This window comes from Tamandua tetradactyla, chromosome 14 (assembly GCF_023851605.1).
Source record: "Tamandua tetradactyla isolate mTamTet1 chromosome 14, mTamTet1.pri, whole genome shotgun sequence".
NCBI lineage: Eukaryota > Metazoa > Chordata > Mammalia > Pilosa > Myrmecophagidae > Tamandua > Tamandua tetradactyla.
This window is the reverse complement of record NC_135340.1, coordinates 66,219,389-66,236,290: the sequence shown is the minus strand read 5'-3', so window position 1 is coordinate 66,236,290 and position 16,902 is coordinate 66,219,389. Positions and strand designations below refer to the sequence as shown.

The 16,902-nt window shown below is 32.0% G+C and overlaps 1 protein-coding gene across 3 annotated transcripts in view; it reads left to right on the top strand.

Moving 5' to 3' along the window:
• DMXL2 (Dmx like 2) overlaps positions 1-16,902 on the top strand; it is a 208,440-nt gene that overhangs the window by 147,569 nt on the left and 43,969 nt on the right. For 2 of the 3 annotated variants that reach the window (XM_077127893.1, XM_077127895.1), the window contains exons 21-28: positions 2,389-2,486; positions 2,899-3,064; positions 4,432-4,696; positions 9,356-10,437; positions 10,848-11,039; positions 12,269-12,345; positions 13,956-14,086; positions 15,890-16,138. In XM_077127893.1, the coding sequence (XP_076984008.1) occupies positions 2,389-2,486; positions 2,899-3,064; positions 4,432-4,696; positions 9,356-10,437; positions 10,848-11,039; positions 12,269-12,345; positions 13,956-14,086; positions 15,890-16,138 (2,260 nt within the window). The remainder of the gene's footprint in view (positions 1-2,388; positions 2,487-2,898; positions 3,065-4,431; positions 4,697-9,355; positions 10,438-10,847; positions 11,040-12,268; positions 12,346-13,955; positions 14,087-15,889; positions 16,139-16,902) is intronic. The other variant, XM_077127894.1, reaches the window with a different exon arrangement.

Here is a 16,902-nt window from a genome sequence, read left to right as displayed (position 1 = left end):
CAAGAACATCTGTAGCAGCAAGTGAAACATGCTATACATTTTTCTAAGATAGTTTTTCAGAATCATTTTCTAGTGGTTTTTATTTGATGATACTCCTTTTAGAAAAAAATTTCAGTTTTATTTGTTAGTGGAAGCTGAACAATCAGTGTTGTGGAAATGAACATTTATATTTAGAGCTGGTTGCTTTCCATAAATTATTTCATATAATCTCATAAACACCATGCTACCATCTCCATTTTACAGATGATGGACATAAGACTCAAAAACAAGTTAAATAACCAACCCAAGCTCCCACTGTTTATAAGTGTTAGTTTTAGTCTAAGCCCCATCCAGTCTGCCAGGCTTAGGAAAGTGAAATTTCTCATTCATATTTTACTTTTAAGAGTCCACTGCAATTGAAGTATAATCAGTGGTATGTATTTGTAAACTAGAATTTATTTCTCCCAGAGAAGCAGAGACCCTCCCTATTTCCTTCCTCTAGAATAGTAGTTCTCAAATATTATTGACAGAAGAACCACCTGGAAAACTTACTTAAAATGCATATTCCCCAGGACCCTTCCCGCATGATAGGTCTGGGATAGGGTTATGGCTTCTTCATATTAAATTAGCATCCTTCAGTGCGTGGTACAGAGTCCTCAGATCACAGTTGGAAGTGTGAATATAATTTTCATTCTGTTCTACATGCCAGGTGGCCAACTAAGTATTAACATTTCTGTTCTTAAAATAAGCACAGTTATAAGAAGGAATTTGTTCTCATGCCAACCAAGAAATGTAAATTCTGGTATGCATGGAAAGTTTTTTTTTTTTTTGAAAGTTGATTTTTATAGCATATAAATACTGTATAGAATAATACAGTATTCTACGTTAAAATATTTTTTGTGCTCTAAAACAGTGGGAAAAAGAACACCATATTTTATCTGAAATGTTTTGATGTTTCCTATAGAGATCTTCTAAATTTCTAGTCAAAGATGTGTTGTGCTGTTATAATTGAGTATTTCTTGTATGTAAATATCATTTGTTTAAACAGGTAGTTTATTTATTAAAAAGTAAACTAAAGGGATGTCTGAATTTTGCCTTGAAAGATCTTTATAAATCTTTAGCTGAATATGAATAAAACTTCTTTTAAAAATGATTGAATAAATTGAAGCACTAATCTAGGTGATGGAGCTCAGAGAAAATACTAAATGAAGGGGAAGGAAAATTAAAAAGTATCGAAAACAACTAGTCAAAAAAGGGCAAATTTTGTTTTTATCATGCAATTTTAGATGGCCTGCCCCACTCTCTCATGCCTCTGTAGCTTCCTGCTTTACCATTAGTCAACATAGGCTAATAAAACATCTATTGACTTTATTAGTATGCTTCTCAACTTAGTGATTTGCATAGGCTATCTTAACATCTTTGAGACATAAGATATGGTCCATATGGTATTATGTCCAAAACAATACAATTCTAAACATTAATGTTACTGGCTTAATAATGTTTAAACTTTCACTGTTGAATTGGTTCTGTGTAAATTCAGCAACTTTGGTTATATGGGTCAAAGGATGTTACCTATTATAATACATGGAGAATAATGTGCTAATTAAAATTTTTTCTAGTGGAATTGCTAAGAATTGAAATTTGTAAGTCTTTTAAAATAAAGGAGATTCAGCCCTCTGTATTTCAATTATGTGCTAGGAAGAATGTCATTCCTTCAGAATTGTCAAAATTTGATTGAAAGTGCCAGAAAAGTTCTGGTTTTTTTTAAAGTCTTTTAAAATATATATATATATATATAGGCATGAGTGTGTATGTGTGTATAATTGAAATTTATTTTCTGATATCTTATCTGTCAATATTAGTTGAATAGCCTTAAATTGTGAAATCACATATATCATAGTAGTTAATGCTTAACTTTTAAAAAATAAAAAGTATTAAATTTTCATGGAAATGGTCACATCTACTGAATTGACTGTCTTCTTTATGTAAAACAGTCTTAATACTACCTGAGTTCTAATCCCTTTTCCACCCTGTACTGGATGACCTTATGTAGTTCACTCAACTTCTCTGTTCGTCAGTATCCTTTCCTGTAAAATGGGGATGACAGTAGTACCTCATGGGTTGCAGTAATTCAGTAAAATATATGAAAGGTGTACTTAGACTGGTGCCTGGTACATGTAAGTACTCAATAAAGTTTTAGATGCTGTTATTTTTAAATTACAATTAATAGGATACAGATAGCCCTTCCTGAGAGAATATATCATAAAGTACTGGAGATTGTGGAATAGAGCCAATTTCTTCCAACCTGAATACTTTCTTTTAGCCTTGGAAGTGGCAGGAAAGCATTGATTATTGATTGATCCTAATTTTTTATCAAATAGTTAATATAATATTTTATTTACTACTTAGGTTGCCAAAGCTTCTTTTCAAAGGAACAATGATGCATTGGATGCTGCATTGTTCTACCTTTCAATGAAGAAGAAAGCAGTCGTGTGGGGTTTGTTTAGGTAAGTTGCATTAACACTATAAGTAATTTAATGGAATGAAGATTATCCTGAGAATCGGAAACCTAATGCTTTTGAAAATAACTTGCTGTATGAGTTTGGTCACCTTTATGCCTGGATTCTTTTATGCCAAAATTGAGTAATTTATCTTTCTAACTTAGTCTAAAGAGTAGGATTTTATAAAAAGAAAGAAAGAAAGAAAAGAAAAGATAGATGAAACCACTCTGGAAAGTAGAAATGTATTTGTTTCCTATTTGGTATATGTAAGGCATTGTCATATCACATATCTATCATTGTAATATTGTTCTCCTTTTAGATGGCTGTTTGAGTTCTTTTATTATTTTCACGCTTATTTAAAAGAGTCACAATACTTTAAATTTGGTTTAACCACTGGTATTTGTGCTCTGGTTCCCAGATCGCAGCATGATGAAAAAATGACGACATTTTTCAGCCACAATTTTAATGAAGATAGGTGGCGTAAAGCAGCTCTGAAAAATGCTTTTTCTTTACTTGGAAAACAACGTTTTGAACAATCTGCTGCTTTTTTCTTGTTAGCTGGTTCATTGAAAGATGCCATAGAGGTATAAATAAGAAAGCATGCTATGAAATACTTGTAAGAGATTGAAAACCTGAAAAAATCATAGAGGAGATTTTCATTTTTTTGGTCATAAGTTTGTAATAACTGAAAAAAATTGTAGAGGTTGCTGAATTTAAGAAATGACATTGTAGTGAATGAACTTATACATAAATTAAAGAAAGGTATAGAAATAAAAAATTTTGTTTAAATCATGATGCATTTCAAGATAATCTGTAAAATGTATGAAATAATGGCAGAAAATGGTTTATGACTATCTTCTTGGCTGTCTGATGATCCTGAACTTTTTGCCCAGAGGTTACAACCTCCTAATCCTCCACAGAAAGGAAAATGCTTTAAATACTTTTTCTTCTAAATGATGAAAAATCTTAGATAAAGAACTGAAATAGCAGTTTTATTGTTTTTACATCTGTATTTTGTGTAATAAATATTGAGAAATGATGTGAGGAGGCAAAACATTGCATTTTTTGATGTATAATCCTGGCAGCTAATTATCATAGTAACTGAAAATGTTTTGGTTTGTTTGTGATGTTTTTCTTTTAGTATACATATATTTATTATGAACAGTCTGTACAGGGGAAGGAAAAACAGAATTAGCAGTAATACATGTTTGAAAGAAATGGGAAATGTCCAACAAAGTGAAAGTGCTTTCAATTTAGAATTAGTCAAGTTTTTAAAATTATCTCAGATATATGATTTTTTAAAACAACAAATCTTTTTAATTTTGTAATGGAAAGTAGTCTAGAAAATACCCAAGTGAAGAAGAGAAATGCCGATTGACTGAGAGTCCTTCATATTGCCTGAATTACCTCACATTCTCAAGATCACTAGTTATATTAGAAAATAAACTCCCAGAGAGTAGAGACTAGAATAGGTAGCTTTATTTCATAAGACATATATCTATTTGCTATGTAAGTGGAAATTCATTTTAAAATAGTTATATGGATTTGGAAATTAGGGGGAACTGATTTATAAATTCAAACGTCATTAAGTGGTATTTAATGTAAAAACTTATTACTGGGCAGGCCGTGGTGGCTCAGCAGGCAGACTTCTTGCCTGCCATGCCGGAGACCTGGTTCATTTCCCAAAACATTACTTTAAAGTGACCTAAATCTTATGTTTATTTTTAAAGTGGTCTTCCTGACTGGAAGCTACTCAGAATCTCTTATTCTGAGACTTGCTGTTCCTTAATCTCTGTTCAATTATTTAACTATTCTTTATTGTCTCAAACCAGGTCCCCTCCCCCAACGATCAGGCTAGAAAATGGTAGATAATTGCAGGATATCTGTGTGATATTTTCTCTCTCTAAATAATTATCGTTAAATAAGTATTTCTTAATATTTAAATTTATAGGTTTGTCTTGAAAAAATGGAAGATATTCAGCTAGCCATGGTTATTGCCCGTTTATATGAATCTGAATTTGAGACCTCATCCACTTACATATCCATCCTAAATCAGAAGATTTTGGGTTGCCGAAAGGATGGTTCAGGATTCAATTGCAAAAGATTACATCCTGATCCTTTCCTGCGTAGTCTTGCTTATTGGGTGATGAAAGATTACACCCGGGCTTTGGACACATTACTGGAACAAACGCCAAAAGAGGAAGATGAACTTCAAGGTAGGAAATTTTGTTAGGTTTCTCTTTTTTTTTTAATTGGTGTGGGCAGGCTCTGGGAATCGAACCCAGGTCTTAGGCGTGGCAGGTAAGAATTCTGCCACTGAGCCACCGTTGCACCGCCTGCTCTGTTTCTTTTTTTAAGAAAAACAGTTTCAAACTGATGTTAATTTAGATAAAAAACATAAATTGGTTAATAACAGATTTAATTTTCAACGTAGAGAAATTTTAATAAAAATTTCTTGTGTGGCTAAAGGATTAGTCATTCACTTAACAACTTGTAATTAAACCTACCATTTTGTTGTCATAATTTAAGTAGAATTAAGAGGTCTTTGCAAACATTTTTACTCTCACAGTTGTATACCAAGATATATAGGATAAGATTATCATTGTTTTAATTTCATATAAAGCTGAAGCATACAGATTATTGGCCATGTTATACATCTCTTCTCACAGGATCACATAGCCAGTTCTTAAAAGTAGGAATTTTGACTGTTGCACATACTGGGTTGTACAACAACTGGAGAAACTATCCTTTTCTGCTAAATGTTCTTACTCTTAGGTATCCCAGATAATCGGTACTTTTTAAAACATTTGAAGGATACTTATCAACATAGTTTACAATAACAAAGTGGACCATTCTAAGTATTCGTCAAGAGAACAGTTAAATTATAATATATCCATATTATAGAAACAGTGTGCCGTTTAAAAATGAGGTTGATTGTGTGATGATATGTGTTGTGTACTAAGTAAAGGAAAGGAGGATGCAGAACGCATGTTTTTTGTTGGTTTTTACATATGTAAAACACATACACACTCAACTGCACACACTTTCTCTCTCTTCACTATTGTTTACTGAAAGGAATCACAAGAAACCTTGTTACTTTTGGGAACAAGAGTGAAGAAATATAAACTTTTACCTTTCATTTTGTACTTTCTGAGTTATAGTTTTCTAACCTGTATTATCCTTCTTAGAATTACCTTATTATTTTTTTAAAAGTATTTTTATTGAAAAATGTCCATACATGTACAATCTAACCAAATTATACAATTAGTGGCTTACAATATCATCACATAGTTGTATATTCTTCATCATGATCATTTTTAGAACATTCACATCTCTCCAGAAAAATAAATTAAAAGAAAAAGAACTCATACATCCCATACCTCTTACCCCTCCCTCTCATTGATCCACAGTATTTCAGTCTACCCAATTTTTTACCTATCCTCCCCCATTGTTATTAACTTTTTATCCTTATCTCTTATTATTTTTGAATCTGCAGATTTTACTGAGATATATTCACATACCTTACATTCATTCCAAAGTTTACCATCAGTGTCTCATAGTATCCTCACTTAGTTGTGCAATCATCACACTCAATTTTAGACAATTTTCATTGTTCCAAAGAGTAAAAAAACAGACACATATAAAAAGAAAACCCCAAACACCCCACATCCCTTATCCTCCCCAATTATTTACCCCTAGTATTGGTGTGGAAGACATACTAAGGTTGATATAGTCCATAGCATGCAATGGTAATTTTTTCTCATACACACTCCATTATTTACTGTTTGTACGAGTGTCATACATTTGTAGTGGTTTATTCGAGAACTTGTTGACTGCCTCTTTTTTTTGACAAAGTCCTTTGAAACACAGAAGTGTTCAGCATTGAGGAGTTCCCAATTTTCTGTTTTTCTTTCATTGCTTGTGCTTTGGGTATAAGGTCTGAGTAGCTAGCTTTGTATCACTAGGTCTTAAAGATGTTTTCCTATATTTTCTTCTAGGAGTTTTATGGTACCAACTCTTATATTTAGTCCTTTGATCCATTTTGAGTGAATTTTTATAGAGACTGTGAGGTAGGGTTCCTCTTTCATTCCTTAGGATATGGATATCAAGTTCTCCCAGCCCCGTTTATTGAAAAAACTATTCTGTCCCAGTTCAGTGGATTGGGGGGCCTTGTAAAAAATGAATTGTCTATAGTTCTGAGGGTATGTTTCCTAACTCTCGGTTTAATTCCATTGATCAGTATGTCTATTTTTGTTCCAATGCCATGCTGTTTGACCACTGCTGCTTTTAACATTTTAAAATAAATGTTAAAGGAGTTATGTGGATAAGGATATTAGGGCCCAATTTTTACTTTCTTCTTTACAAAAAAGAAATATAGTACTTTAATACACATTATTAAAATTTTTAAAGGAAAGGAAGTTTTAAAAAGTCTTTAGAAGAAAAAGAATTAAGATCTTAGTTACTCAGGTAATTTTAATAAGATATACCTAATTTTTAAAATACTTTTATTTATGAAAACAAATAATATATTTAGAACCACCAAAAATGGATAAGATGTGCCTATTTTTATAAAAGGAAGGTTCTATTTTATTTTCTAATACTTTTCAGTATTAATTTTTTTTAAGTTCTTATTATGGAAAACCTCGAACATACACAAAAGAGAGAATAATATAGTGAAAGTTTGTGAATCCATCACCCAGCTTCTAGTTACCAACTCATAAATAAATCTTGTTTCATGTGAACTCCCATTCTTTCCATTCCCTTCTCATTTTCAATATAGATTTATTTTGAAGGAAATTCTAGGCATATCATTTCATCTGTAATTATTTCATTGTATGTCTCTAAATTATAATGACTCTTTAAAAAAACATTATAGTACCATATCACACCTAAAAATTAAAAAAAAAAATTTAGCAATCATCAAATATATTGTAAGTGTTCACATTTCCTGGTTGTCTTAGAAGGTTTTTTTTTTACAATGATTTGACTCGTGATCCAAATTAAGGTCTATATTTCGTGATTGGTTGAGGAGTCTCTTGTATCTACTTTAATCCATAGGCTCTTCCCCCTCGTTTCCTCCTTGCAATTTATTTGTTGAAGAAATCAGGTTGTTTATACTGTAGTTTCCTGTGTTTTAGATTTTGAGTCTAAAATCTAATTGAGTCCCTGTGGTGTCATTTAGCAGATTCCTCTTTCTTGTGTTCTCTGTATTTCCTATAAATTAGTAATTAAGATTCTAGAGGCTTTTATCTGACTTTTGGCAAAAATACTTCATAGGTGGTATGGCGTATTTCTATCAGGGACTTGTAATGTTGGATTGTTTCACTTTTTTATGATACTAACAGCCATTGATGATCATTACCTAGATCCTTTATTTCATTAGTTACGTGTAAAATGATGGTATTCTAATTATGTCATTCTATCCTTCCTTTATATGCTAGAATACTTCTCTGGAGCAAAATATCCTTTGGCAACTGTTTGATAACCCTGAGGGATAGCAGTATGTATAGTAAAGGGTACATAAATGCTTGATTCTTTCTCTTTGTTTACCATTTTTCAAAATAATGAGTTTCCTAGCATCCTGCAAAGATGACCAAATAGTGTTGTGGGTTTTTTTCTTTTTGTAAAGTTAATATTGAACTCACAGACTCAGATATATTTGTATTTTAACCCATTACAGTTTATTTTTATGTATGCTCTGATTGTCCCATCTTTAGCCTCTTCAAATTAGTTCCAGAGTCCTTTTGATAGTTTCCTTGCTTTCTGGCTTGGTAACATACTTCAGGCTCACCCTGTGCATGTCCTGCTCCAGATCTGGAATTGACTATTTCTCCAAAGAATCTTAGTTCCTTTTAATAGGAAAATAATATTTAGGGGCCTCTGTCTAGACATAGGGATCCTCATTGCTACTAGGCTAGTCATAGTAGGCCTTTTCAGTGAATGTGAACTTGGAAATGTTTGTTTTTTTGAGAGAATATATTTTATGAATTTGTACTGAAATTTCTAATTCAAATATGAATTAGAGAGTTCTTACTTCTTAGACTTCAAATTTACATTTTATAATAAAAAGCTCAAATTCTCAAGGCATTAGCATAATTAGTTGTTTTATATGCATATAATAGTCTCAGAATAATATAACTATTATTCATAACAACATGATTCTACAAATGGTTTAAGCATTTTTTGCAATTCTTTTTGTTTTTATAATATAACCACTAAGGATGTGCAGTCAAATTGTTTTAGTTATTTTCCATAGTTTATCTCTGTGTGGTTAAAATAGCAGCTTACACAATTCTGTAATACGCAATTGATACCCAATTAGGTTCATTTGTTTTATTTTGCTTTTGGGAATTACTTTTTAAAATTTGATCTTATTTTATAATTACATAAAATGTTGACATGGTTTTGAAATTAAGTTTATACAGCCAAAATATCTTTGAGATAAATCTGGTTTCCTTCCGTGACCCCCCTTAACTCAGTTCACCTACTCCCTTTTTAGGGAACCAGCTGAAAAAATTTAGTTTCTTTCCAATTAAAAAATATAAGTGTGTTTGTTTATGTGTATATATAGATTGGTATCCCTTCTTCCCTTTCCTAGAGAAACGATAGGATACTATATATACTTTACTGCATCTTCTTTTACTTAACAGTATGTTCTGGACATCACTACAGAGCAGTATATAGGGAGATTCTTTTTTTTTTTTTTTTTACAGCTACATTGCTCTACACTTTGTGGATTTGCCATGGTTTATCTTTCCCAGGTTACTATTTAAGTATCTTTTATTTTTGAGGAAATGCTGACATGTTCTATTCTGTTGAAACATAAGTACAAGTTACTCCAATGCCTTGTGATCATTTCTGTTTGATTCCTATAGTTATCATCAAATCTTGTAACCCAGTGGTGTTTAGTTTTTACAACTATCTTCGAACTCATCCTTTGGTTATTCGAAGAAACCTTGCCTCCCCTGAAGGAACTTTGGCAACATTAGGTCTCAAAACTGAGAAAAACTTTGTTGATAAAATTAACCTCATAGAAAGAAAGTTATTCTTTACTACTGCAAATGCTCATTTTAAAGTTGGATGCCCTGTTTTAGCCTTGGAGGTACTCTCCAAAATTCCAAAAGTAACCAAAATATCTGCCTTACATATAAAAAAAGATCAGCCTGATTTTATTCCTGAAAAGAAAGGTGATGCACCTTTAGAACCAAAATCTCAGACTGATGGCAGTGAAATTTCCAGTATTGATTGGTCAAATGTAACTTCATCACAGTTTGATTGGAGTCAGCCAATATTAAAAGTTGATGAGGAACCTCTTAATCTTGATTGGGGTGAAGAGCATGGTAGTGCCTTAAAAGAAGAGGAGGAAGATGATGTTGGTTTAGTAGTGAAAAGTCCAGATGTCAGGGAAAAGGATAGACAAGAAGATCTGAAAGCCCCAGACCCTAATACGTTATTGACTCCTCAGGAAGAGGACTGTGTTGAAGGTGATACTGAAGTTGATGTGATTGCTGAACAACTAAAATTCAGAGCCTGTTTAAAGATCCTCATGACTGAACTAAGAACATTAGCTACAGGTTATGAAGTAGATGGAGGAAAACTTAGATTTCAGCTCTATAACTGGCTTGAAAAGGAAATTGCTGCCTTGCATGAAATCTGTAATCATGAATCAGTTATTAAAGAGTACTGCAGTAAAACATATTCTGAAGTAGAGAGTGATCTTCTGGATCGGGAAGAAATGTTGGACAAGCCAGATATTGGATCCTATGAGCGCCACCAAATAGAAAGAAGAAGATTGCAGGCTAAACGAGAACATGCTGAAAGAAGAAAGTTATGGTTGCAGAAAAACCAAGATCTCCTAAGGGTGTTTCTTAGTTACTGTAGTCTTCATGGGGCCCAAGGTGGTGGGCTGGCCTCAGTAAGGATGGAACTCAAATTTTTACTACAAGAATCACAGCAGGTATGAATGTCACTTCTGTTTTCATCTTCATTATTTTACTAATTTCAGTAGCTCTTTCAGTTATAGCTATCAATTTCTTTTTACTAGTTAATCTAAATATATTCAGCACCTTTATTCATAGGAGGCAATAATTTGCATTCTCTGGGTCTTTTTAGACTAGTTTTGGAAATTAACAGTAGGCATGAAAGCTTGAGAGCACAGCTGTGTCATATTCATCTTTCTATCATCTGTATCTGGCATAGAACCTGGTACATAGTTGGTGCTCAATAGATTTTTGTGGAATTAATGAGTAAGTGAGCGTATTGCTTTTTATTCAAATGCTTATCGCCAGTATTTTATCACATAACTATTCATTGCTTTTTTTTCCTTCTTTTTAACTACTTTGAAAAAAAATTCCCTATCATCCACAGGAAACTACAGTAAAGCAGCTCCAGTCTCCTCTACCATTGCCTACCACCCTACCTCTGCTTTCAGCAAGTATTGCTTCAACAAAAACAGTCATAGCTAATCCTGTATTGTACTTAAATAATCACATCCATGATATACTTTATACTATTGTTCAGATGAAAACTCCACCTCATCCCAGTATTGAAGATGTTAAGGTAATGTAGTTTATGATCATTTGCTACTGTACACACTGAGAAGGTAAATATGTTATATTTGTCTTCCAGTTTGAACTTTGAAATATTTTAAAGTGCTTTTATTGGTTTTATAATTGATTAATTCAAGATTATTTGTCCAATAATTGTAACTTAACAGTAACCATCTTACTTTTGAAAAGTTGTTGTCTTCCTTTAAGTCAGGCAGATATTTTCTTGGTAATAATCTTCTACGCATTAGCCTTGCCAAAACACTGTGAAAATATAGGTTGGGCAGAACATGAAAGAGAACTGTGAATGATCAGAAATTGTCCCAGAGAAAGTGTCTTTGTTATTATTTCCCTGGGGATAGAGAATAACACATTATCTGATAGTTAGGGCAGTCAGAGTTTTGTCAGAGTTACTACCCAAAACTAAACCTTATACCCTGCACTAAAAACTTAAAAGCTAATGCATTACTGCTTGGCAGGATCTGGAAAATAATCAGATCACCACTGTGCTAGCCAGAGCTCCAGCCAGTGCTTACCACTAGCTAATGTCATCTCAGTCCTCCAACATTTTTATTTTTGTTTGATGAAAGGTACGTTCAGCCTCTGGTTATAATTCTTCTGAAGGTCCCAAGATTCATTAGTCACATTAATCTTTTAATGACTCAAATCCATAGCATCAATTAACTAATGTCGGTATTTTAGCAGAGATTACTTAAATTATTTGTTGGATGAATATGACATATAGAAAGGTATATATATATTCTAAGTATATCTCTCCAGTTCCTAGAAATTTGGCTTTTAAAGAGTAATTTGGATAAGGCTTTCGAAGAGTAAGAAACTATTTCTAAGGTCTCTTCAAATTTTTAATTTTTCTGATTCTGAAAATATTGATTCAATATGGTGTTTTAGGATGTAGTTTTATATCACAGTGACAATTCTTAAACTTTCTAAATTTAAAATTCTAAGATTGTGTCCTACTCATGACTATTAAGTAAATTACTTGCTTTCTGGAAAATCAGCCATTTCACACAGTGATTGATATATTTTACTAAACCGATTCAGTTAATTCTTACTTGTGATCAAGTATTTTCATCAAGAGGTATTTCCTAAAGTAGGTAGTCTCGTATAGGATCCAGTTTTATTTATGATATTTCTAGTTTCCTGGATATTTTCTAAGTTTAAGCTGTTATTCCTGTATAAAAATGTTAGTAATAATTGTAATTCTGGCTCTTTTGGTTTTAGGTACATACACTTCATTCACTAGCAGCATCTCTTTCTGCATCAATTTACCAAGCCTTATGTGACAGTCATAGCTACAGGTAAATAAAATAAAATAAACCTCCCCAATTAGTTTTTTTGTTTGTTTGTTTGTTTTTTTTATGGACAGGCACCAGGAATCGAATCCAGGTCTCCAGCATGGTGGGCGAGAACTCTGCCACTGAGCCACTGTGGCCTGCCCACCCCAAATAGTTTTAATCCAGCAAAAACGTCAAACTATTCTGGAGTTATGTTAAGGTTCTGTTTCTTAGGGACTAAAAAATCCCCAAATATGACAAATTGTACGCTTTAACAGAGAAGAGACAATCAGAAAGAAAATAATTATTTGTTTAGTTTAATTGTTTTATGGGGACTCACAGAAAACGACAAATAGACGGAAATTAACATCATCCCTATCTTTTTTTTTTCCTCAAGAAAGGAGGTATTCATTGTCCAAAATCATTTATGATAATGACATTTTCTAACATTTTTTTCTCAGGAATTATTTCTTTCAGCATTGGATTACTTCTTTGTGTTTAACTAGTTTCCAATTGAAAAAGGAAATACTTTTGAAAACTGAGAAAGTACATATCTAAAATCAAATTATTTTTTAAGATGTCTTCAGGAATGACATCAAGTAGATGTCACTAATTGATTTGCACTTTTATAAATGTCACATTGCTTTCATCAGTGTATACTTTGCCTTTTAATGACTAGGAAAATGTAAGTACTAATAGTCATTTGGAAAGATGACCCAGGTTTAAGTGTATTATATTAATAAATAAGAAGTTTATAATATATGTAGATTCACATTAAATCTATATTAAACATAGATGTTTTCTTATAAATTTAACAGCCTACTATGGGACTATTTCTTATTGCATAATTATTCCTCAAATGCCCTGTACTCTGATTTTAACCTATTTAGGCCATGCCAAAAAAACTCCAAAGATTTTGGAAATGTAAATAAAGAAAAAAGAAAGCTGATTCCATTAATGATCAAAGACAGCTTGCTGTTTGATATCAATCACTGGTTAAAATGGTGCAAATTGAGAATTCAAATAATTTTTTTCTAATGAGTGTTTTTCTTAGGCCATCGATTCTCAGAAAGTCATCTTTTCTTTTAGCTTTTGTTTTTGTCCCAACTCCAAAAAAGTAGCCATTATTGAGAGGGAAATTAATAGAGACATTACATTTCAGAATTAGACATTTCTAAAATATGATTTGCTGAAGGACTTATCAGATTTACTTCAGACTATGTTTGTGCAACTTTGCGGAGCTAAGAAATGCAAAAAAATAAATACCCTGTCTGTCTAGTATGTGTCTGACAACAATAGTCTCATCTCAGACTTCTTAAAAATAATAAGGGGTACATGTACAAAACTGAAAAGATTTTAAAGTATTAAGCAGTATATGGAAAAGATTTTAAAAGACTAAACATTTGCCAAACTTAGTAAAAATTATATCATCTTGGCATTTTGTTTAAAAAAACTCTCAAACATTTGTAACTAATTTCAGGAATTTTCTAAAATAAATTCTTACTAGAACAATACATTCAGTTTTAAGAACCTTATTATTATTATTATTACCGTGTAAAATAAAGGATATATAGAAAGTGTAGTTGTTTACTACTTCTGTTAGGACAATAAATAATTAAACCTATTTGTTTTAGTAGTCAAATAGAAGGAAATCAGTTTACAGGAATGGCTTATCAAGGACTTCTTTTAAGTGATCGTCGAAGACTAAGGACAGAAAGCATTGAAGAACATGCAACACCAAATTCATCTCCTGCTCAATGGCCTGGTGAGAATTTAAGTGTTTGTTTGTTTATTTGTTTCATATTTTTAAAAGAATTTCCACCTTCTATTTGGCAATTCCTTTTTTAAAAAAATTACTGATGTCCTGAAAGTTGCTCTTTACGGACCTGGCAAATGGCTTTTTGTTTGTTTTTAATGATATCCTCTCTATGGATTAGGAATTCTTACAAACTCTAATCTTGTTTGAAGACTTAGAAAGGTAACTCTTCAAATACCAGCGGTGTGGACCAGAATATAAAAGCAAGGTCTTAACATCCTTTTTATGGATGGTCCTTAGAAATTCTGAATTAGAGTCTTAGAGATATCACAGACATAGATAAAACACAATTATTCCAAGAGTGTAAATTTATATTTTAGGATGTGACTATTCTGTGGCACATATGCCATGCTTGTCTGCCAACCCTTCTTTGCTGTCTTTTTCATTTTCCACATCAGGTACTTCAAGTCTTTTCCACTTTCCTCAATACCTTTTCCTGCTCTACTACATTGGTTCTTTTTTCTTGTAACTGCTTTATAACTCTGAACTGAAAGTTTAAACATTAATGAAGATTGTCAAGAGTGGCAGTGGAAAGGAATGACAACTTCAAATGTGTGGTTAAAATCGATTATGTATAGGTATCTAGAAAATATCAGTTTTTGTTTTAACTTATTTTGAAATAATTTAAACTTACAAAAAAGTTGCAAAAATAGTACAAAGAAATTTTTTATGCCTTTCACTCGCATTTCCTGAAGGTTAACATTTTACCATACTTACTTTATCATTCATTCATTCATTCATTCCCTCTTTCTCATTCACTCACTATTGTCCATGTGTATAATTGTATGTATATAACTTTTTTCGGAAAAAGTTTGAGAGTAAGTTGTGGCACGATGTCCCCTTACATCTAAATATTTCAGTGTGTACTTCCTAAAAATAAACATTCTCTTATGTAACCACAGCCCAGTTATCAAATTTAACATTTTAATATTAATAAAATACTACTGTCTAATCCATAGACATTCAGTTCCATCAGTTGTCCCAGTAATGTCCTTTTTTTGGTCCATGTAATATTTAGTTTTATTGCTTCTTTTTAGTCTTCTCTAATATGGAGTAATTCCTCATTCTTTCTTTATCTTTTATGATCTTGACATTTTTGAAGAATACTAGCCAGCTATTTTTAGAATACCCCTCAATTTGGGTTTTTCTGATATTTTCTTAATATTAGATTCAGTTGTGCTTTTGGCAGGAATACAACAAAAAAGATGTTGGGCCCTTAGTGCAAAATATCAAGAGGCACTGAGTGTCATTTGGCCCCATTACTGTCACTGTTAACTTTGATTATTTGGTAAGGTGGTATCTGCTAGGTTTCTCCTTGGTAAAGTTATTCGTTTTTCCTTTGTAATTTAATAAATATCTTTTCAGGAGATAATTTGAGACTCTGTGAAATACCATGCTTTCATCCACTGATTTTAACATCCAGTGATTTCTGCCTGAAATCAAATAGTATTGTGAGGTTTACTAGGTGGTACTAATTATATAATTCCTTCTACTTATAAGTTGGAATTTTACTATAAAGAAGTGCTTTCCCTTTACTCCTTTTCATTTATTAACTTGTTTATTATATCATTATAGACCAAAGATTATTTTATTCTGTAGACTATGATTTATTTCTGCCATTATTTTGTTGCTCAAATGATGGAAATAAATGTTTTATAGAACATAGTTATCTTTATTTTGGTAAAATTGCAAATTTGGATTTTTTATTTGTGTTTTATACTGATATTCTTGTGATATTATATATCCTTTCAGGTGTGAGCTCACTTGTTAATCTCTTGAGCTCAGCTCAAGATGAAGACCAGCCAAAATTGAACATTTTGTTGTGTGAAGCTGTTGTTGCTGTTTACTTAAGTTTATTGATACATGCTCTTGCCACAAATTCCTCCAATGAATTGTTTCGACTTGCAGCCCACCCATTAAATAATCGAATGTGGGCTGCTGTTTTTGGAGGGGGTGTGAAACTTGTTGTGAAACCTCGAAGACAATCAGAAAATGTATCAGGTGAGATGTTTGATATCAGCAATAAATTATTATGCAAATACAGATGATTTCCAGTGTAAAGTTAATTTTTTAAATGTTTTTAGAATTTTTATTTTGAAAATAAGTGGTGTTTATAGTTGTTATTGGAAGGATAGTAAATAACTAAATCCATGGTAGAATAAAAAATACAGTGATAATCAATTGGAATATGTTCAAGGAAGAATAAGATAGAAATAAAGGAAAAACAAAGGGAAGTGAGGAGACAGTGTTATGGAATGAGGTCATAAGGAAAAGAGTTCTTTATTAAAGAAAGAAGATGTGAATAAATCTTCAGAATTTTTACAGAGCATACCACCAGTTTACTTCAGATGAAGTTTATGGTCTTGTACAAGATAGCTTTCTTTCTTTCTCTCTTCCTCTCTTCCCCTCTTTCCCTCTTTCCCTCCTTCCATCCTTCGATTGTCTGAACATTTGAGAATGGGTTGCACACCTCATATTCCTTGAGCAAATAATAGTTCCATATACATTTTTTACAAACAAGGAAAGTCACTTATGTAATCACCTTAAATGCAGTATCAAGTTGAAGAAATTTAACGTTCATGTAAAACTTACATTCTATATTTCAGTTTTTTCTTTTGTCCCATTATAGTCCTTTTGAGATTTTCTCCTTCGTTCTTAGACGTCATCTGGTATTATGTTTTGCATTTAATTGTAATGATCTCTTTAGTTTCTCTTTCTTTTCTTTTTTAAATTGTGGAAATACATATTCAACATAAATCTTTCCA